The sequence below is a fragment of the Aulostomus chinensis genome, chromosome 9 (genome assembly GCF_037954235.1).
Source record: "Aulostomus chinensis isolate RoL2024-O1b breed Wild chromosome 9, RoL_Achi_v1.0, whole genome shotgun sequence".
Classification (NCBI taxonomy): Eukaryota; Metazoa; Chordata; class Actinopteri; order Syngnathiformes; family Aulostomidae; genus Aulostomus; species Aulostomus chinensis.
Genome location: NC_141328.1, coordinates 8,255,434 through 8,277,206, shown reverse-complemented (window position 1 = coordinate 8,277,206; position 21,773 = coordinate 8,255,434). Strand labels below are relative to the sequence as shown.

The 21,773-nt window shown below is 40.4% G+C and overlaps 1 protein-coding gene across 3 annotated transcripts in view; it reads left to right on the top strand.

Moving 5' to 3' along the window:
• scube3 (signal peptide, CUB domain, EGF-like 3) overlaps positions 1–21,773 on the top strand; it is a 75,868-nt gene that overhangs the window by 49,857 nt on the left and 4,238 nt on the right. Inside the window, exons 7-22 of one of the 3 annotated variants that reach the window (XM_086213524.1) lie at positions 910–957; positions 6,809–6,925; positions 8,514–8,636; positions 14,377–14,493; positions 18,527–18,649; positions 18,776–18,892; positions 18,981–19,076; positions 19,201–19,317; positions 19,418–19,579; positions 19,671–19,874; positions 20,131–20,292; positions 20,401–20,568; positions 20,663–20,824; positions 20,908–21,105; positions 21,220–21,372; positions 21,587–21,666. In XM_086213524.1, the coding sequence (XP_086069650.1) occupies positions 910–957; positions 6,809–6,925; positions 8,514–8,636; positions 14,377–14,493; positions 18,527–18,649; positions 18,776–18,892; positions 18,981–19,076; positions 19,201–19,317; positions 19,418–19,579; positions 19,671–19,874; positions 20,131–20,292; positions 20,401–20,568; positions 20,663–20,824; positions 20,908–21,105; positions 21,220–21,372; positions 21,587–21,666 (2,147 nt within the window). Of the gene's footprint in view, positions 1–888; positions 958–6,808; positions 6,926–8,513; positions 8,637–14,376; positions 14,494–18,526; positions 18,650–18,775; positions 18,893–18,980; positions 19,077–19,200; positions 19,318–19,417; positions 19,580–19,670; positions 19,875–20,130; positions 20,293–20,400; positions 20,569–20,662; positions 20,825–20,907; positions 21,106–21,219; positions 21,373–21,586; positions 21,667–21,773 lie in introns of all 3 variants that reach the window. The other 2 variants (XM_086213523.1, XM_086213525.1) reach the window with 2 other exon arrangements.

Sequence of the window (21,773 nt, the reverse complement as noted above, 5' to 3'; positions counted from 1 at the left end):
TTCCTTCATGGCATCATTCAAAACTGCTATCTCCTGAACTTTGAGTACACCTGTATTCTTATCTTTTCAGTAACATGGGCTAGAGAGTTGCTAGAGAGTCACTGAAAAAACTGCTCATCCATTTATTTCAAATTCGGCACTGCACTTCCCTAGATTGCAAGGAGAACACACTCACCTGGTCTGAAGTGGATCAGATGAATGGTTGTCAAGCAATGATGCACACATACACATACAAACGTATTCAGTATAGTAGTGAATCAAAAGTTGCTTTCTTACAGTGAAATAGATATACTATATAAATATACTTTCTGAAAAAGTCATGGCTCCAGATAAATTGCAAAGCAGGGCCCCTGACAGTATTTAGAGTCTTCACAACATTAATTCTGAAATGATCTAACTATAAAAGACACCATAAAGCACAGCCATGAATCTGGTTGTCCCTGTCTTTCAGCTTGCAGCACTAACCACCACTCGCTCTCTCTGTCCAGGCTCGCAGCACTAACTAGCAAAAAGCTCATACACAAACAGCAACAACACTGTCTGCATTGTGTGTGTTTATTTGCACGTATGCATGTTGCGAGGTAACACTTTTGCCTTGACATGTCACCCCTCTAATTTCAAACGAGGCGCTGTCATCATTACAGATATGGAAGATATAATAACCTCGGCCTTTGTTCAGTTGTTGTTTTTTCATTTGCTACAGCATAATGTCATTCTGTCATGTCATTGTAACCTCCTGCATTAAATGGACAATGATGTTTTACTCAGGCGAGATCATCCATTCTTAGATTGTTTTGTGAAGCTCAGATGATTTGCACAAAACAGGAATGCTGCAAGTGTATGGAGAACTAAAGTGGTGTTTCTACAATGTGTGCGTGTGTGTGGGTGTGGGTGTGCGTTTGCATGCAGGGGAGAGGAGTGTCCAGTCCCAGGCAGCCCCACAGCTGTTCCCCAATGGTAAATATGTGTTCCTCTGACTCCTCTCTCTGGGGGTCTGTGGGTGTGGGGAGTAGAGGAAGCTAACCTAGCAGACACTGATCAGGCCCTTCCATTCCCAACAGGGGCATCATCCTTCTGACCTTTGACCTCTCACTCCCACCCCTCACCTTCCTCTTCCTTCTGTGAATGCCCTCTCAATAACAACTGCTGCCTGTGTCCGACCACACCTTTTCAAAACACAGCTGCAAACAAGGTTCTTCGAGTACATAGATAAATAAAACCAAAAAAGAAATCCTCCTATTTGTTTGATCTGGGATGAATTAGCATGTGGAAGGAAAATCCCATCAATTTAACTGTGACGGCTTTTAAGATACAGGCCAATGACTTTGGTTTTATTTATGTTTTGATTTGTGTGATATGAGTGAAATTAGGCTTGTACTGTTGAAACACTCGGCCGTAGTGTTCCCTAAACTCCATCTTCACGGCCTATTAGCTCTGGTGAGGGGTCCATGATTCATCGCTGCAGCAGCAAAGATAAAACGTCTGAATAAGTACAGATGAAGTAGTAGTAGTAATACTCAAGTGCAAACATTTTCTTACTGAAATGTAGTAAAAGTGGTCATTAAACAAAATGACTCATTGCTGAGAATTGTTTCGTCACGTGTTAGATTATTATGCATTATTATTATTATTTTCATTATTTCATTTCATTTCCTGAGTCCCATTGAGAGTAAGAATCTATTTTTTGTGGGCTATCTGGCCAAGACAGTCAGCACACTATCAGACAAAATACATTTAACAAGGACTGAAATTTGGAATAAAAGAGCAGCCTGAAAACGTTGGATCCTGTGGACCCCGCCGACAGCTTTATTTTAAATTTAAAGGCATTAGAGAAAAAGAAGAGATATATTTTTACAGCTACAATATTGTTCCTTTTGACTGCCATCAACCCTCTGGCAAACAATGATGTGAAAAGTGATATTAAACTTAGTTTCATAAATGTGTGCTCATTTAAAGGTAGTGCTATGAGGAGGGTCTCCAAAACAATTTAGGATGTATTTTTGATGGTGATGTCTTTTCTTACATAAAAGGGGGAATAAATAGCTACAAAAACAAAAGAAGAAAAAAAAAAGTATATGAACATCTGCTGTTAGATAAATTGTTATTTTAAACATTGGTGTCCGCATCAATCTTTCAGCATCGGTTCTAGAGTCTATATACACCTGGCTACTTTCCACCCCTGAATAAACACAGACTCTCTTTTAACTTTCTTTGTCATGCACATTTAAGCACATTCCCTAAAATGGAGAAATGATTAATTGCAAAGAGATGTTTGTTGTTCCAGTTCAACCAAAAGCAATTAGCTTCACTACATTTGCATCAAATGGGTGATGTCGCACAACTGGGGAGGAAAAAAATATTGAAACTTTGCATATGTATTTTTTTCTGTCATATCAAAATAGCCCAATTACAAGGACCAGTTGTAATGCAATAGATGATGAAAAAGATACCAGAGAAAATAAAATGATAAACCTGTGAAGATGCATCAAACCTTGATAGATCAAAGAGATCTACGATGTAATTATATTGTATAAGAGAGTGAGGCTCGAGGGAGGAGGTTCTATCTCAGAGGAGTAGCTTGTTCAAGGAGAGAAACGCAACAATGGGGTGTTGAGTTAGTAAATTTTACTACTGTATCCTCAAGAACAAGAGCTACAATTTAAATGTCTGACCTATTTCAGGATTTTTGTGTCCTAGTTTCTGATAGTTTTCCACAAAAATAGAGACATTAGGAGGAAGAGGCATATTTTATCACATCTGTATTTCCTCTTAATGGAGAACTATGAAAACAACAGTGGAGATGGCTGAAGGTTACGCGAGAGTTTTCATTCTGGCGGTCCAATACATCATTGTAAACGAAGCGTGATCATTTTAAAGAATATGCACTGAAAGATCTAATTATAGATGCAAAACAGTGCATTTTTAAGTTTTTAAAGATTGCGTCCTCCCTCGCATGCCTCTCGGTGGTTTGATCCACCATCCCCCAACACACACTAGCTCGTGGACTTTGGGCTTGTTTTTCTGCCCTGTCTTCTGTCTCACTTGCACTATGTACGTCCATGTAAGTAGAAATGCCTTAGAAATTATCTTTAAAAGTGCTGTTGATGAATCAATTGCCAAACGTGGTCCCCTCCGTCCCCCTGCTCCCCCCTTCCCAAAATACAGTACTGTGGGTCAATTAGTGAGACATTCAAATAATAAATGCTCAGTTTGTGGAGTTCCTTTTGCTACTTCGTTAACAATGCAGGTGTTTAATTGGCCGAAATACAGAAGTGTCATCCTTGAGGCTTGCAAATATGGAATCATGGTCACAGATTAAAACAATAAAATGTGTTTTCAGCAACGCCTTTACTTGAAGTTTCATTAACTTTTATTTTTTTGGTGGGCTGTTAGTTTCTTCAACTTCATTTGAGTCAAAAAGAAAAATTCATGGCGTAGCCTACTGATGAATATTACTGGAAGGGGATACAATTTGTTTATTTAACAGAATAAAACACACAATTAAGGAACCAGACTACATTTTGTTTGTTCTGATACTTGAATCTTGTAGGCTCCTTGTTCAGTATACAGCATCAATGCACCTGTCAGCTGTGTGTATGGCATTAGGGGATCTAGTACCCACAGTGAAAATCATCTTAAAATGATTATGATTTTCTTTAAATAAATATTAGACATGTTTATGATACAATATCGTTCATTGAATGACATAAAATATAAATAAAATAAATATAAAATATTCATAAAATATGAAAGACATGCTGAATTGATCATGTTATTTTTCTAATTCTATTGTTTGAAATATGTTTGTACATCCCTCATGTTGTTGAACTATCAATTATCCAATATATTTAACATCCAAAAGTTATTCCTCTCTATGCATTTGAAATAACTCAGCGTTCTCTGTATTCCCATTAGGAATATCCCCTTTTTACAGCAGCCATTCTGAGATGTCATGGGATAAGATTAATCAATTATGGTCCCATTCCATTAGGTGTAGGTGTATCATTGAGGGCAACCTTCCCATTTCAGTGAGCCAGTTTGCACATTGATAGGCCACACCTAAATGGAACAGGGCCATCATTTTCGATCAAAAATGTGTTAACCATGATTTAACGTTCTAGAATGGCTTCTTTTTCAACACTGAAATACCATAGTATCCTGTTTTGGTTGTGGTTTTCTTCGACAGTTGCACCCTGAGAAAAAACACTAGCAGGTTATATTTTCTTACTTGTGAGTTATTGAGAGAGCATTCACCTCTTGCGCCTTCTGAGTAACTACAGTGGCACGTTTGTTGTTTGGTCAAGAAAATACAACTTTTTCTCTCTCAAAAAAATTTTTTTTTCACAAAAGCCATTTTTGTCCAGTGAACTGCACACTGGAAACCTTGTGCCATATTCTAAATTCCACCCACCCCTTTTGACGTATTTTCTTTGCGGTCATTGTAAATTGCCGATGACAAGTTGCATCGAGGTTGTTTGTCAACGCTTTTGATGCACAGTGAGTCAAGAAGTGCCGCAGCTGGAAATCCTGTGGCTTCTGTCAAAAGGAGGGTGCATACTATCTGAACCTCATTGCATGAAACCTATACTGTAGAGGCTCAGCATTAGACCAAACACCCTACACATCATATTGGAGAATATTTACAAAAATCTTCCCACTGTCAATTGCGGGTCCCAACCTGGTACACTGTAGATGTGGCTGGTCTGCTTCCAAAACACACAAACCCCAACACATACCAGAGTGTGTGTCTCTCCCCTGTCTTCACAAAACCATAATGACAGAAATATTTCTTTGCTCTCTTAACACATGATCATTACAGCTTGGTGAGATGGCTGTCTAAGCGTTTTGGAGGCATGTCCTGACACTGTCTTATCGTCTTGTCTGCCAACTGTCTCTGCTCACACTTGGCAATTATGTGAACCCGCAGTGCTGCACTCTCGAGCCTGGGGTTGGGGCTGGGGTATTAACTGGAAGGCCTGCTCTGCCCAACTCTGTCGTGTTGAGCTTTCATTCTCTAGCAGAGGATCAGAAGCAGAACCACTGTGCTCTATTGACTACGGGAGCAGACAAAATAATGGGAACACATCAATCACAGAGAGGATTGAAACTCTTTACACATGTTGATCAGCACAGCATTTTAGCCTGAAAGTAGTTGTCAGCTATTACAGGCTGAATGTATTTGCAAATATTTGATGTAACTGATGTAAAATGATATCCAAAAGTGCAAAATGATTCAGAGGTGTCCATTCTATTGTAAAAAAAAATCAATGCAAACGATGTTTACATGTGGTCTTTCTCTCCAAAACGCATCCTTCATTCCTAACAAACATCTTGAATGTATTTCCTGTGTGTGTGTGTAACAGTGTAAAACCAGTGGCCCACTTGCTCACACACACGTGTGTGTGTGTGTGTGTCTTTGTGCATCAACTTTGCTCCATCGCACTTCTGTTTGTCATAAACAGCAAAGGGTACGTTTCAAGTTATTCAGGGTAACAGTCTCATAAGGTGCACACACAAAAACAAATGACAAAAGGGAACATCAGAGAATTGTTACGCAATCTAAGGCAACCCCCTTTTTTAGCTGGAGTTTTTATAGTGTTGATTTAGTTGTTTTCAAGTCCAAGCCCTTTTGAAGCCCCCTGTGTATTAATGGGTACCTGAAATCTGTCCCAGTATATCAATGCATCATGTTCGGCCTCAAGCTGCAACATTCAGTGGATTGTTATCATCCGTTGTCTATGAAACCACTATAAAACAGTAAATTACATCGCTGTTAGCACCTGTTTTGCTTTGATACCTAATTTCAGGTTTTTATTTGGACGAAAGAGTGTAAGAAAGTTTCATTATTGCTGCTGCAGGCAGTGCAGTTTTAGATTTAAGTGAAGAGGATTAGGTGTTTCCCCAAAGGGATCGTCATTCGCTGTAAAAGCTAGTGCAGCTGCATTTTGGCTTTAGTGCCACATGTTAGCAACTATCTTCCTGCCAGTGGGAAGTCTTCTTCCAGCCCAGCTGTGCTGACTCCTCCAGCAGCATCCCACAGCTCATCAGACATAAATGATGAGCTTATGGATGACCTGTTGCCTTAGAGCAAGTTAACATGATTGTTCTAGGTCAATACTTTTTATTTATTTGCTCTTTGTTCTCAAGTGTTTGAGGCTTTCTATGAAGCTGCCAAAAACTATCAGGGCGCACACTAGTCTCTCTATAGTCAGAACAAGTGTTGTTTAAAATGAAATCCTTGTGATAAATTTGTCACTGAAAACTGTCCCAGAAAAGACCAAGCTATCTTATCTTGACTGACTACCTCTCTTTTTTTAAAAATCAGTCCAGCCAACACAGGGGCCAGGTAGCTGAAATTGCTTTTTTATCCCCAAAATGCCCAGAAGGTTTTTGTCAAAACAGGAAAAAAATTGTAGTTTTGTCCACACCTGTCTGGAAGTCAAACCTGGGTGCCCCTGATGGAGGAGAGGTAGATGTCCTACAATACAAGAGACCTTGAGCAATGAAACCTGTGAAAGCCTATGTTTGGCTGTGTTACTCTTCTATCTCTTTCACTTCTTCACAAGCGTCTCTTCAAATCACTGTTAATCTCATTCAGCTGCTGCATCTATACCCTGTTTTCTATCATCTTCATTTCTGTATGCTGTGAGCTTCTTTTTGTTTCTGGTCGACACAAAAAGAGTGCTGCTAACATGGGGCCTTCTAATTGTTCTATCACACCACCGTCTGTGCATGTATCAGTGTGTATGAGAAGGTAGCATCAACAGGCTATTATTTTGTCTCACTATGTGTGCCTGTTTCCCTGCAGAGACCTGTGCAGTGAACAATGGTGGCTGTGATAGCACATGTCATGATTCAGTGACAGGAGTACGCTGCAGCTGTCCTGTTGGCTTCACTCTGCAGCCTGATCGCAAGACCTGCAAAGGTAAAGCATCATCTACACTCCCAGGCAGCGTTCACTCGGCACCTTTCCAGCTGTTGCCAAATTAATCTCCCATTTGTCGCATTGCCAGGAACACTGAAGCTTCCCTTTCCACCTGGATCTCACAGGAACTATCATCAGTTTCTTTGTGTGGTTCCCACCCTCTGTGTTCACACCCTTTCAAACCTGCTAGTTAGATTTTCTCCCTACTGTTTTGCAGGTGCCCCTGCTCCTGTTCTGTTTCCTTGTCCCAAATTTCACACTATAATCTGCTTTTCAGCATCATATTTTGTGTAATATCATATCATGCCACCAGTTTTTCCACTGCCATGATTCTGTCTTCAACTGAACCAACCTACTATCGCAGGTTTTATATATATCAACTCTTGTTAAAACTACAAACTTGAGAGTGAAATTATATCAGACGACTGAGCGGTAGGTCGGGAAAATGAGCACCCTCACTTTCCAGAAAAGTGGGATAGAAATATGTCTGCTTCCTAAGGCTTGCAATATTACACTAACAATTTGGTTAAAAGTACATTGGCTGTTATGAGTTTGGTTTGAGAGGAAACAAGAGGAAACTAAGCTCAGGCGGCTCTGGTGCAGTAAGACTGGCTCACTGTGAGCCAGGCACCTCTGAAGTGGGTTGACAGAGACGGAGCAAGGAAGGGATTATTTTATTCAATTTTTGATGCATGTATTTAAACAGATGATGAAGACTCCCCCTGGAGACTAACGCCTCATTTGTGATGATGACTCAGAATTAATCAGAATCACTGCCAAACTTGCCAAGGCAGAGCACCATCAAAAGCGGGAATGAACACATGATATATCGATTGGATATTGGCGGCAGAAAAAAGAGCTATGTAATCGGAGGGAGATGGATAATGATGATTTACAGGCCTCACTGCCTTGAGGTTTCACTGTGTGAGAGCTGCATCCCATTATGGCCTCACGCAAACTGATTTGAGCCATTCTGAGGGCTAGTAAAGAAATCATTGAAGCTCATTTCCAGTTTATGCAAGACTGTAGCCAGAAGTTTGTACGATTATTTTGTGCTTTTTATCCACCACATTGTTTCTTTCTGAAAGACATGTCATAGGCTTTTGTTAAGCTGTTGCAGTCAATATTTATAATATATTTGAAGATTATCATGCTCTGTCAGCTCATTGTTGGGCTTTAGTGCAGCACGATGTTGTTGTTTTGGTCCACGTTGCTTTTCAGCAAGTATGCTCTGAAAAGCTGCTTAAACGGCACCAATAGCTGACAGACAAAGTTGAGAAGTATCTGATGAGCATATTGAAGACTTTATCAACCTAAGAGCCAGCTATTTCAATCACGTATCAGTAGAGACCAAAAAACAAAACTAAAGGGAGAATTCATGTTGGAGCATGGACTGCACAAGAGGGTTGCTTCATGAAAAATAGTAATCAGAAGGAGATGGTAAAAGAGGTTAAGAAAATGTCAGTGTAGTGTTCAAAGCTTATTTACAATTCCCCCGATTTGCAGAGGAAATCACATATTTCAGTGCCCTTTTCATCTTGAGCGAGTGATTTGACTTGTCCACTTTATGATGATTTTCGGCCCCCAGACATTGACGAGTGTCGTCTCAACAATGGGGGGTGTGATCATGTGTGTCGAAACACAGTGGGCAGCTTCGAGTGCAGCTGCAAGAAAGGCTACAAGCTGCTGACCAATGAGAGAACCTGCCAAGGTAGGTAACCTATTTATTGATTCACCCTTTGCCACCTAAATAAATCATCTTTTTCATCAGAACTTCCTCAAAGTTTAGATTTTAATGCATTTTTTAATTGAGGGAAAGTTGCACAAGAAATAAAGTACGCAATGGTTGAACACATAAATCAAGCCACCACAGAAACATCTGATGAAAGAAGACAGGGAGGCCAGAACTGCGAAGCCTCATTCCAAGTGGAAAAACACATGCTATTTTTCTTTCTCGCTTCTTTGTTGATGTGGTTAATCAATATTGCAGGCTGGTGCACATCAATGTCATGCGTTTGCGTTAGAATTGCTGCACTGAATCATACCACTCCACACACAAACATCATATGTGGTAAATAAAATAAATAACGTCTTTCTGCCACTTCCTTGTCACTTCAAATCTATTTTTGATGGGATGCCTTGCTCTCGTTATTTGGTGCCAAACACCAAATTCACCCCGCCCCCCAAAATAACAGAGATAAGTGAGAAAATGTGGACAGTGCATGTAGGAATGTAAATCACAGCTTGTTTTCTTTGGCACCATGCTTTAACCAACTGAGCCATGTGCTGTGTGGGAGCACGGGGGCAACTTTGGAACAATGTTTTCCTTGTTTAGTGCTGTGTGTTTTGTCTGAAGAGGAGCATTGTGATAAAGCTGAGTGAGGTGATGCCAGGCTCACACACACACGCACGCACACGCACGCACACTGCGCTACTGAGTCACCTGTCTGCTCCTTATCCTCTCCTTTCATTCCTTTCATTTTTCCCACCCGTGGAATAAGAGCCCAGCAAAACGAAGCTCTCAGTTGAGGTTCTATATGATTTGTCTTCTGATTGGCCCGGCTGCTGCTGCGATCCTTGGTGTTTTACCTCTGGTATTAGTATGCACATATATAATTTAAGAAGTGCTCTGGAGATTTATGGCACCAATGTACTACATCAAAATTACTTCATGGATGGTTGAATAGCTTCAGTACCCCCCCCCCCCCCCCCCACACACACACACACACACACCTTTCAGTGTTAGAACTGAACTCAATGATTTCTTTACAAAAAAATCCAACATTCACCCCCAGTTTGGACTTCTGTTGAGCTCTTTTTCATTCGCTTTTCATCACAGCTGGAAAATAACTAGCTCTTTGGCGAGTTGCCTTCCAACATGGTCAGATAATACGCCAAAGAATGATTTATTTTCCAGCATAAGTCGGCCCTTGGTGTTCCATAAAGTTGCACAAGAGACAGATTTGAGAATTGAACAGTCAAAATCAGCAGCAGTAGCTGAGATATCTCAACATTTATCCCTTCATTCTGGATCCCCTTGCACACAATCCAGCTAGATAGCGTCTTTTATGAGTTCGTCCTACCTAGCAAATGCCCACATCTTTCATATTTTAAGTATATAATAAAGGGATTGTGTAAAATTCAAAATAATCTAAATTACATTAGAATGACACACATCAGGGTTTTCTTATTAATGCTCCTCCAGAAGACATCTGTTTTCACATCAGCAAATATTCATGTATAAAAGGATCATCATGTGTTAAATCTGCTGGAGCCCTTTTAAATTTACCAGATTTAACAATGATCTTTCAGAATCCTGAATTTGTTTGTATAATTTTTTTTTTTTTTTTTTTTTTTTTGCTGGTGCTCGATGGTTTGCTTTTGTCTTTAATGACATCATTTACAACTAAATAGTCTCACTTATTAATTTTGCCATCTCCTTTGGGTGTTTTGACGCGTAGACAGAACTCAAGGGTTATCTTGGTTTAAATAGTCATGGTGTTTCCCCGCTGTCAGTCGACCGTGGTCCGTAATACAGGATGGGGCATGACTGCTGAACCCTTGCCAGCATTCCTAAACCCTCAACACCCTCTAAAGTCTCCCTCTCAAGTCTCTTTCTCCCTCTTAATCCATATGAGGGCAGCTGGGGACATGTTCATCAGATCTCTGGGGAAAAAATCTATTGTAGAACTTGTCTCAGTTCTGTAGAACCACAGTGACCTTTTCTTTTGTTCAAATTTAATTTTCCTCCCTATGTTTTTTTTCATTTTGAGAACGAGTGAAGGCTAAAGTTCTTACGTCCAGGTTAGTTTAGTGCAGCAATTGAGCAAATTAGACAGACCAAAGAAAGCAAGAAACACTGATAATGTGAAAGATGAAACATTTTGAATAAATCTTTTTGGGGTCTGTTACGTACTGGGTGAGCTTGTCTTGCAAATAGACATTGACTGACTTAAAAAGATATTTACAATTGCAAAAATACATAAAGTGTGACCAATCCTTGTTGTCAGTCACGTCTGCATCTGTAATATGATAATACAAGAGCATACCTATGACAGTTCTCATTGTATCATTATTAGGTGCTATATTTTTTTCATCAAAACCCGGATAGTTCAATGCATTTACACGTAGAAGGAACCCACATTGTGTAAAGAGTCCGTCCATCCACCACATCTTGTGATTTCCATCTTCCACTCTCAGCACAAGGACTCTCTCACCTCATCTCTCCTGCAAGTACATCTAATCATGATGTAGTCTTGCCCAACTCCTGCAAACTTCCCCTCAGCTGACTGATAAATATGGGTTGTAGGAGTCACGGATGTCTTCACACTTATACTCTGCAGCATGGCACAACACAAAATGACATAATGATAACCTGTAGATGCACTTCTGGCATCATTTATTGCAACAATTTTTGAGGATGAAGTTAGTTGCCACACCTAATTTACGAAAAGGGGCTAACCTACAAGTGTGATGAGCAAAGTTTATGATGCCTAAAGCAACTGCTACTGCAATGCGCCGAACAGTTTGTTTCCATTGATTTTATGAACCACCTGGGGTTACATTAGCCAAGGCTGTATGAGTTTGTTGTTTTTATAAAGGTTGCACTCTGTGTATTTGCTCTCAATTTTGACCTCCCATGGAACCAGTATATCATAATCTGAAAGATTTTATTTGATAAACCGAAGTAGTTGTCCATTCACCTCTTGGTAATAAGAGTTGGTCCATGTCTAAGTAACATACAGTTTATCTCTGAAAGATTCTGCCCAGTAGGAGTATGGGAATGTTTTGTGCAGTGCTATAAATCCATGCAAACATTTCAGTCTGTCTTCTCGGTATCTTCAAGGTAACCCATTATTTAAGTGAACTCCTGTAATTGCTGTAAAATACCTGCGTCATCTGTTTGATGCTGGCTGGCGCTGCCTCATAAGCCAGAGGAGGTTCAGATGTTGCAGATGAAAGCATGTTATTCCTGGGAAAATCCTGGGAATGTTGCTTAAATTAGCCAATTATACATCCAGCAAGGATGTAACACATTCCGGTTTTCTCCCAACATGTGCTGCCAGGGCTTGACACAGATTATTGCTAACATTAAAGGAAACCTTGATGGTAAGAAAACTAAAATGTCATCCACCTCTTGTAGTTTCACATATCAATCCATATATCTTTGAGGATGTGACATTTAAGTGACTTATCAGGATGTATATGTAAGAGAGCAGAACAAAGATAAGAGAGAGATAGAGGCTACTGACAGGCAGGAAGGAGCTGTGCAATGTGGATTCACAGGTGTGACAAGACTGCCAGGGTCAGACGACCAGAGATGAAAGAGCTATCATCTTATCAAGATTCATACGCAGACTTGTCAGGTGTGACATTGGGTGCAGGACTGGGCACACGCCCTTTTATGACTGGCCCATCAGTAACAAATGGTTCTCAAATGTCTTTTTAATCATGATCTTTTGTCACATTATGTTCACTTCGACAACGTATGTCTAGAAGTAACAAAATGCCATTTCTTTCTATTCTCTTTCAAAATCCAAACATTTTTTTCTCCTCAAATCAAAATATGATGCATTGTTAAAAGAATGGATTTAGGCTACGTAATTGATCTAAATTTAATCAAGGTAATTAGCTATATTGTTTAAAAATCATAGAACCCTACATGGCATCAACCAATGATATCATGATAGCCACCTGTAATTAATCAATCTTTCATAATTTATAATTAATGTACATGTGTGGAGACTCAGTCGTAGCTCAAGCAAAAATGGCACGTTGGTGTGTTTTGGCTATTTTTGGGGTTAATTTTTTTTTTATCAATTTTTAAGAAATCCCATAAATATATTCCATCGGCACCTCATCTAGTGCCATGTTATTACACAGCCAGCTTTCAGCATTCCAGTCAGATTCTATTGTTCCCAGCCTTTCTCTCCTGTTTCACTCTGAAACGCATAATGAATCACCAGTTACATACTTGTCAACTTTAAACTTTAAACTTTATTTCTACTTCATAAAATATCTACCTCTCTGTCCATCATATCTTTTGCTAAAGAGACAAATATCCTTAGGTCACTGTGTTGTGTGAGGTGTGAATCATTGAATGTTGACTCACATGTCACAGTATCAAGGTTATTCAGCAGTAAACAGAAAACTAGCAAATTAAAAAAAAAAATTATATATATATATATATATATATATATATATATACATATATATATATATATATATATATATATATATATATATATATATATAAAATATTGTGGTACACAAGAATTCTGTGTAAGAATTAATTTGATCCTCAACTGTCTGTGCCACTAACCATCACCATTGCCACATAAGAGTCTTGAAATTTTAGATTAGGAACCTTGCAAGTATGTACTTGGAAGGTACTTTAACGTTAATCTTAGTAATGTTATGTCTTAGTTATGCAACACTGTGCTGGCTTTAAAAAAATAAAATTAGCAATTGATATCTTCTCTGCCCTCCGGAAACTGAAATCAAACAGACACAATGTTCAAACCATATCATCTAAACAAAGTTCTCTTCAAAATGTTTTGCTAAATGAATGGATGCCAATCCATAACAGAAATAAACATGATGGAGAAAATGTTTCATAATAACACAATTTGAGTAAAATACCGATATGTGCCTCTGGTAATAGATACAACCTGTCAGGGGTAAATAAACAGCTGTCACTGAAAAGGGGTTTTATAAAGTACTTAAAAAATGTCATCAACCACAGTCACAATTATCACCACAGCCTGTCAGTCTTTTTTATTGTATCGAGACAACCAGTTGGAAACTGTTAAAGAAAGGCAAAACTCCTGTTGCCAAAATTACTTTAGCCCACCCAAAATTGGAATCCTGGCTGCACGCCTGGGACATGTTTATCTAAGTGGAATGATCACTGGCTTTAATAATGGTATTTTAACAGATTATATTCAAATGACGTCAAAATAAAAGGGAGCAGTTCCACGTTGGGTTTCTAACAATCCTTGGTCACTTGTGGTAGTGTGGGGGAGAAAAGTGAATGTGATTGGCAGGCTCTACTTGGAAATAAAAAACAGCACTTCAGCTCCTGTTATCACAGAAAGAGCCAGCTTTCTTTTGACTCCCGCTGTGGCCGCTCGTTATTTCGAAAAATGCTTTGAAAATTCCATTTCACTGCATCAAAATGGATGTAAGACTGGATGAAAACATGGATGACTGTAAGAGCAGGTCAATCACTGTACCAATCACCAACACAAGATTTTTTTCTCTTCAGAAGACACCCCTTATGTTGTTGTGACTTGTGATTTGAAACTATTAAAATTTATGACAAACAATGAAAACAATACAAAACATAACAAGTTGAGAATGTGCTATTGTAGAACAACAATTCGGCTTGAAAAGCTTTTGTTGCGACTGTTTTGAGGGGTTTCTAACAGCGTGTCTTTCCATCTATACAGATATTGATGAGTGCTCTTTCGACCGTGCCTGTGACCATTTCTGTGTCAACTCTGCCGGCAGTTTCCAGTGTCTTTGTCACAAAGGCTACGTTCTCTACGGCCTGGCACACTGTGGAGGTGAGCCGATACTTCTGTCCTCCCACGTCTTGTCTCCTCAAATAAATCTGTCCATCACTCTTGCTTCACATCCCACACCTCTGTACAAACCCTCCATTAGTTTCTGTAATGTTTTCACAGGAACACGCTAGAGAAAGATTACCTTATCCATGTTGATAAAACATTTTAACACCCTTAACAGGTTATGTCTGTTAAATGTTATTTTGATGTCATTAAAGGATTATTTTAATGTTACTGAGGATTTTTATATACGATCAAGTTTTAAAACTTCAGTGTATACATTATGGGCAAGATGGCCCTAAAACAGTTGTTATTGTGTTGAAAATACTGATATGAGGAAGGACCACTATGAAAACTTGTTGATGTGATGAAATCCATGTGGTAAACTGTGTGAACATTGCCTGCCCTAACAGGAGTGTGTTGAATGTAAGAATTGAGTGTAAAGTTATTGCTCGTCTTCACACTGGCTTACTCATTAATCTGGATGTTACAGCATCTGAAATATCAACACTGAAAAAGTCCCCACATGTAACTGCATCCTAAAAGAAAAACTTGATGTAACTAAATGCTCACTTTGATGGATTACCTATCTCCAGCCAAGTTTAAGTCTCTGCAAGTTGATTTCCAAATGGACTGAAATGAGCTGAAACAGGTGGCTGCCTGGAAGGCAGGAAATCAATCTAAAAACTTGTGCTACACTTGGCAGCAATGTAAAGTGCAGATGATTTGTGCTGTAGTTAATGGACTAAAACATAAAAAATGTGTTCTGCTCCTTCAAAGTGGAGTATGACCATGTCCAAACATTAGCAGGTACCTACTGTACTCTGGTGCAGGACAGATAGCAGAAACAGCCTTTGGTGTCAGGAGGAGGTGTGTTGGGGTGCGTTAGATCTGCCCAGCAGGCAGCGAGAGGCCTGCCAGAGCACATCAGGGTGTTGCGGCGACCCTTTGATTGAGTGCGTATCGCCAGTTAGAATCTGCTGCCGTCTACAGTGCCCCAGGGCCTCACAGTAGTTGCAGAGAGACAGCATATGCACTCAAAATACATACATCTCCAATGATTTGTTCTTTTTTTCTGTCGTTTGACAGGTCTACTGATCAGGATGTTGCAAGAGAATGTAGAGTAAGAAATGTTACTGACAATAGAGAGCAGTATCATATAAATGTAGGGGATCATTGGGTCTGCACAAACACAACAGTGCAGAAGTTACACCTTTGAATAAAGTAAAAAAGATGGAATGCGTAACATATTACTGCAACATGCTTGGTTCAAACCTGGAAAGGGACCTTACATTTCACACATTTCTCCTGTATCCCCCCATCTTTTCTCTATCTCTGTGGTGACTGTATAATACAGGAAAATGTCAACGTGAAAAAGTAAAACAGGCAAAATATTGAAGTTTCTAGTAATGATTGTGCCACATACTGGAGGAGCACCATGAATGTTTTTTTCTGCAAACCTTAAATTTATGCAGAAAAATTGACCCATCAAAGACTTCCATCTTTGTGAAGTTCATTTGATACTATCATGATATTTCACCCCTGATAAGGATTAAAAGGAAGAAAACTGCCCTCTTGGAGAGTTGTCCTGTCCTTTTTTTTATCAACAATTATGACGGTCTGCATTCATTTTCTCCCTCTGCATTGCTGTTGTTTCACATGTCGGTGGTGCAACCATTTACACGTTAGGGTGACGTTTCGGTAATCAGCTGTCTGGTTAAGAAGCGTGTTGTGGCACGCTCTATGATCCAAGAATATGATTGGGTGTTAATGAGCAACTGTGGGTGAAAGCACGGTGTTTTTTCCTGCAACAATGTCTTTCTTTTTGTGCTTTTATGGGGGGGAGGTGGGGTTGCATTTATTTAATTAAATGATACAATCTATTTTCTATCGAGCAAATTTCACATTGCTTTTGATAATGTGGCTGTCATTTACAGTATATGTACCTCTACAGCTATAGGCTGTGATGTTTTTACTTTTTAATCAGATATAAGGTTTAACATGTCATCCTCCCTTGTACAGTAGGGTTGTTTACTGTGTTTTGTGTAATTCTCTAGGTTCACAGGATCCATTTCACGCATAGGCAGTTGTATTGCCTGGCAGTTCAGGGAATAAAAGCACCAGAATTGGATTTGTAAGGCTTTTACTCACATGATGGACTGTGATCAGGCCACACTGAGCTGCTGAGAGGAGGAAAGACGGTCAGGCATAAATGAGTCTCAATACTATTGTTGAGAGGCCGGTGATGAATGATTTCCCCTCGCTTTTCATCGGTGCTGTCGGAACTATTAGATAACCCCAGAGATTTATGGTCATCCCTGTTGTACTTTCTCACTCCTGGCTATAACCAAGATTAAGTTATTCCCTATGTGGTTTATCAACTGAAATATAGCAACCAAGCAATCCAGAAAGCTGTGCCCAGTGTTAAACAATAGACTCACACCAAACAAAGTCAGTCAGGTCAGTGACCTGCTGTCAAGCATTGTGCCGAGGCATGTCAGCATTCCTCCCAAGTGAGAGTATATCCAGTCATTCTCCTTCTGAGCAAGCAAAACAATCTGCTCTTTTTTGCTTATCTGTAGCAAAATAGTCTGAAAGCAGTTGTGACTACGGACTCCCTGAGTATTTTCAAAGTGTGCCTCATTTCATACAACCAGCAGAAATGCGTCCTTCTATTGAGAAAATATGTGGGCACACAAAAAGTCCTCTAGATCTGAAGCTCTTCAAGTGGCACTAAGATGATTTCCAAATAGAAGTAGCCTGTTCCATGAGTAGATCTTAAGATAGTGTATGAAGTGTAAAATCAATTTAAATTGGGATGTGATTAAACAGGGCTTTTAGTCTGTGTGCTAAATACATTTTATGGCTCAACTACCTCCGGGAATAGAGGGAGTCACAAGTCTATAGCACCTTTATTTTGTAGTTTGGGGGCTGAAATACTTTGGAATCCTTGCCTCAGATAATGCCCATCTAGGATTTTAAAAGTCTACTTTTTTCGATATTGGTGAATTCAAGAGAGGATTACGCATGCTAATTCTGAAGAATAAGCACGCACATCATTGAAATTTAAAGATCTTTGAAGTCAGTCTCTTTGACATAGTCAACTGTTTCTAAATGTCAATTTGTCATTTATCGTTCCGTCCTTTTCACTCTTTATTCTGCTACATAAGAGCATGCAAAGACTCAGCCTAAAGGGATCTGCAGAAAGGTCAGCGTAGATCTTTTTGATTATATTTCAAGTATGGGAAGAACAAAGAAGTCAAAACAACAGTTGCTGGCGGATGAGCTCCTCTTCCATCAGATATTCATTAGAGTCCTTTGTCCTTTAAATTGAATGCTTTGATGCAGAGGATAAGCAGCACATCTCTCTCAACATTTCCAAGCAGCTCTGGGCTACACATTGGCAGGGCGCTGCTGATGAAGTCATCATCTTCATCTGGGAGTTCAGAGGCACACAGACTGTTTTTATTCCGGGTGAATAATTGAATGAGACAACGAGGAGCATTTCATATCAGCAGGCCAGATCATCAATCACTGCCATTATCTGCATCTCTTTCCCGGTGTCTCCACCACTCGTCTGCAGCCGGCCCTATCCTCAGCTCGAGCCGCTAAACTCATTTTCTGTCTGGCGTCAACGGCAGCCAGGCTGCATCTGCTTCTTTGATGCGTTTAGTGGTTTTTAGCTCAGCGTTTGTTTGAAAAGGTGATTATAATTGACTGCCAACCACAAGTCGGCTTCAGTGAAGACCAAAGATGTTTTTACCATGATATCGAATGTGGCGACATCAGAAGAAATAATCACTTTTGTTTACACTTAAACACGTTTTTCTCTCTTCAGTTTGTTGGAATGAATTACAGTGACCTCCTTATTGACAGCTGTACTATTTTTTTTTCAAATAATTTAAATATGACTGCCAGTTTGCTTTTTTGCTCACATACTGTTTTAGTGTGACATTGACAAGGCATGCATGTGAATGAAGTGCTGCTTTTGCCTACCCACTTAATGTCTACATGTAAACATATCTATTTACAGATATTGATGAATGCAGTATAAATCGAGGAGGTTGTAAATATGGCTGCATTAACACTCTGGGGAGCTATGAGTGTACCTGTCCACCTGGGTACAAGCTGCACTGGAACAAGAAAGACTGTATTGGTATGTAGCAGCACTGCCTCCCTGTGGTAAACACTCTAACATGCATGCAAACCCTCTCACATTTTGTGCTGCTGCTGATTTCTCTCTCTGTGTTTTTAAGAATATATGACTTTAATTTTCTTTCAGAGCTGGTGAAATGTCCTGCTGGGCTGGTTGCACCAAAAGCGACTCTGACCTGTAGTAAGATGGGCAAGAAAGAGAGCTGCTCTCTCACCTGTGCCTCCAAGGCACACTATCTGGCGGGTATGTTGCACCCAAGAAATCACGAAACACCAGAAAGGAGTAAATAGATTCAGAGTTATCAACATGTTCCTTTCTTATTTTATTTTAGAATCTGATAACAGCTACTCGGTAAGCTGTGGTATCCCCATTCTCCGAGGCAAGTCCCCAGCCAGGCTCAACTCCAGCAGTAGTCAGAGCTGCATAGGTGCCACTCTTCAGATTGTTTTGAACAATCCAATATTTTAGTCACAACTGCACAGATGTGTGTGTGTGTGTTCGCTGTGATAGCACTGTGATGTGTGTTCCTACTCACTGCTGTTTTTCTGTAGAGACTTTGGCCCCTCCAGTGAAACAGACAGCTTCTTTCAAGATCAAAAATGCCAAATGCCACCTGCACCCGAAATTAACTGGCCGGACAGAGGACAGGGGGCGGACTCTAGGACCAGGTGAGTCTTAATCTTTGTGAGTTGCTATACACATACAAAAAAATATACAGTTATTATTATGATTTATACACTTTGCTCCATTCCATTCCAAAAATTGAAGGAGGCGGGCAGCCCTGCAGTAACTGCCTGGTGACGTTTGTCAATCTCAAATGTGACTCCTCCAAGAAAGCTAAAGGGCGGCGTGCTCGCAACCCCTCGAACAAAGAGGTAACACGCATCACTCTGGAGCTGGAGGCTGAGGTCAAACCCGGAGACACCACAGGTCAGGCGGCAATGTGTTTATTTTAACTGTACATGCAACACAAAGCTGTCATACTTTAAATTATTCATTTCATGTATTTATTCATAACCAGGGAGTTGCAATCTCAGCTGCCTCAGACAGCGTATGGAGAAGCAGGTTAAGACTTACATTAAAGCCTTGAAGAAGTCCATCAACCAGGAACGATTCTTGATCCGAGTTGCTGGTTTGGAATACGAGGTGGCCCAAAAACTTCCCCAGGCTGCTCCCATTCAGGAGAACTGTGGTCCTGGCTGGGAGAGGGACAGTGGCCGATGTGGTAAGACTAGAGAACTTGACCAGGAGTATTTGTTTCACTACGTTGCTGATAAGACAGAATGTAGAATTAATTTTTGTGCAATACAAGGTGATGTGAGCTGAAAGTTTTACGTCATCTGTAATTTCCAGAAATCAGTGCACAAAGGTATATACAGTATGTTGCAGCATGTATGTAATTTTTATACATCTATTGAGTTGTGCTAACTGAATGATTGTGTGCTTGTCCCTGACTGGAGCTGTTGTGGATGTTTTCTCAGTCAGATGCTTGCCGGGGTCCTACTACCACGGTGAGCAGGAGCGATGTGTCCAATGTCCACCTGGCACCTTCCAAGAGAGAGAGGGGCAGCTGGCCTGTGACCTCTGCCCGGGCAGCGATGGCCACGGACCTGTCGGGGCACGAAATATCTCCTCTTGTGCAGGTAGCCAAGCTCAAAGTTCCTGGGACTATTTTGAACATACATATTCCAGGTCCAGGGAAGCGCTGCTATGCTTTAATCTGCTCTCTGTGATCCACTAATGAAATCCAGGCCAGTGTCCCACGGGGTACTTCTCCAGTGATGGCTTCAAACCTTGTCAGCCGTGCCCTCAGGGAACGTACCAGCCAGATTTGGGACGGACGCTGTGCTTTCCGTGTGGGGGAGGACTGAGCACCAAGCGAGAGGGTGCAAGCTCCTTCCATGACTGTGAAGTCAAAGGTTTGCTTCTGCTCTTTATTTACAGAGAGTGGAGGAAGCATCAATAATCTGCAGCACCTCACCCACTTTATGTGTCCTTGTTTGTACGCTGTAGTTCAGTGCTCTCCAGGTCATTACTACAATACCACAGTGCACAGGTGTATCCGCTGCCCTGTGGGGACCTATCAGACAGAGTTCAGACAGAACTACTGTATTTCCTGTCCTGGAAACACCACCACTGACTTTGATGGGGCCACCAGTGTTTCTCAGTGCAAGAGTGAGTATGTAAATGACTCTTTGAGGTTTTCACATGTCTTAAACATGGGTGGAATCTAATTAGTTTTGTTTGTGTACGTCTAGACAGGCAATGTGGTGGTGAGATGGGCGAGTTCATGGGCTACATTGAGTCACCCAACTATCCCGGTAATTACCCGGCTAATGTGGAGTGTATTTGGAACATCAACCCACCCAGCAAGCGCAAGATCTTGATTGTGGTGCCGGAAATTTTCCTGCCCTCCGAGGATGAGTGTGGAGATGTGTTGGTTATGAGGAAGAACTGTGAGTGTTTCTTTTCCTGGAGATTCACTGTTTTATACACACAGTATCTAATTGAAGTATATGGAGCAGTTCTCAAAACACGATTCATCATTGTCCATTTTGTTCCCCTACAAGGGTCTGCTACATCCATCACCACCTACGAGACATGTCAGACGTACGAGCGGCCTATCGCCTTCACAGCTCGCTCCAGACGTCTCTGGATTAACTTTAAATCCAATGAGGCAAACAGTGCCAGGGGCTTTCAGATCCCCTACGTTACTTATGATGGTATGTAAAGTACTCATTAATAACGTCAAAAATGATATTTTGTACACTGAAAAACTGTGGATGTTTCATGACTCAGGGCTAAAAATGTAACAAGAACCATGAACCAAGAATTATCCTTATTATACCACTCAAAGCCTATTTTTAGTTATTTAGATGGTACATTTCCAGCTTGACGTTCAGTAAGATTGTGCCATTTTTGTTTCTCTAAATTCAGAGGACTACGAACAGCTTGTCGAGGATATCGTGCGGGATGGGAGGCTCTATGCTTCAGAAAACCATCAAGAAATCCTCAAGGTTAGCACTTTTCTTTTTTCTTATTCTGTTCATTATTGGCTTAATTTAATTTTTGGCTCTTAAGACCACCTGGGAGAGGTTATTCAATTAAAGATTAAAGTTGCATG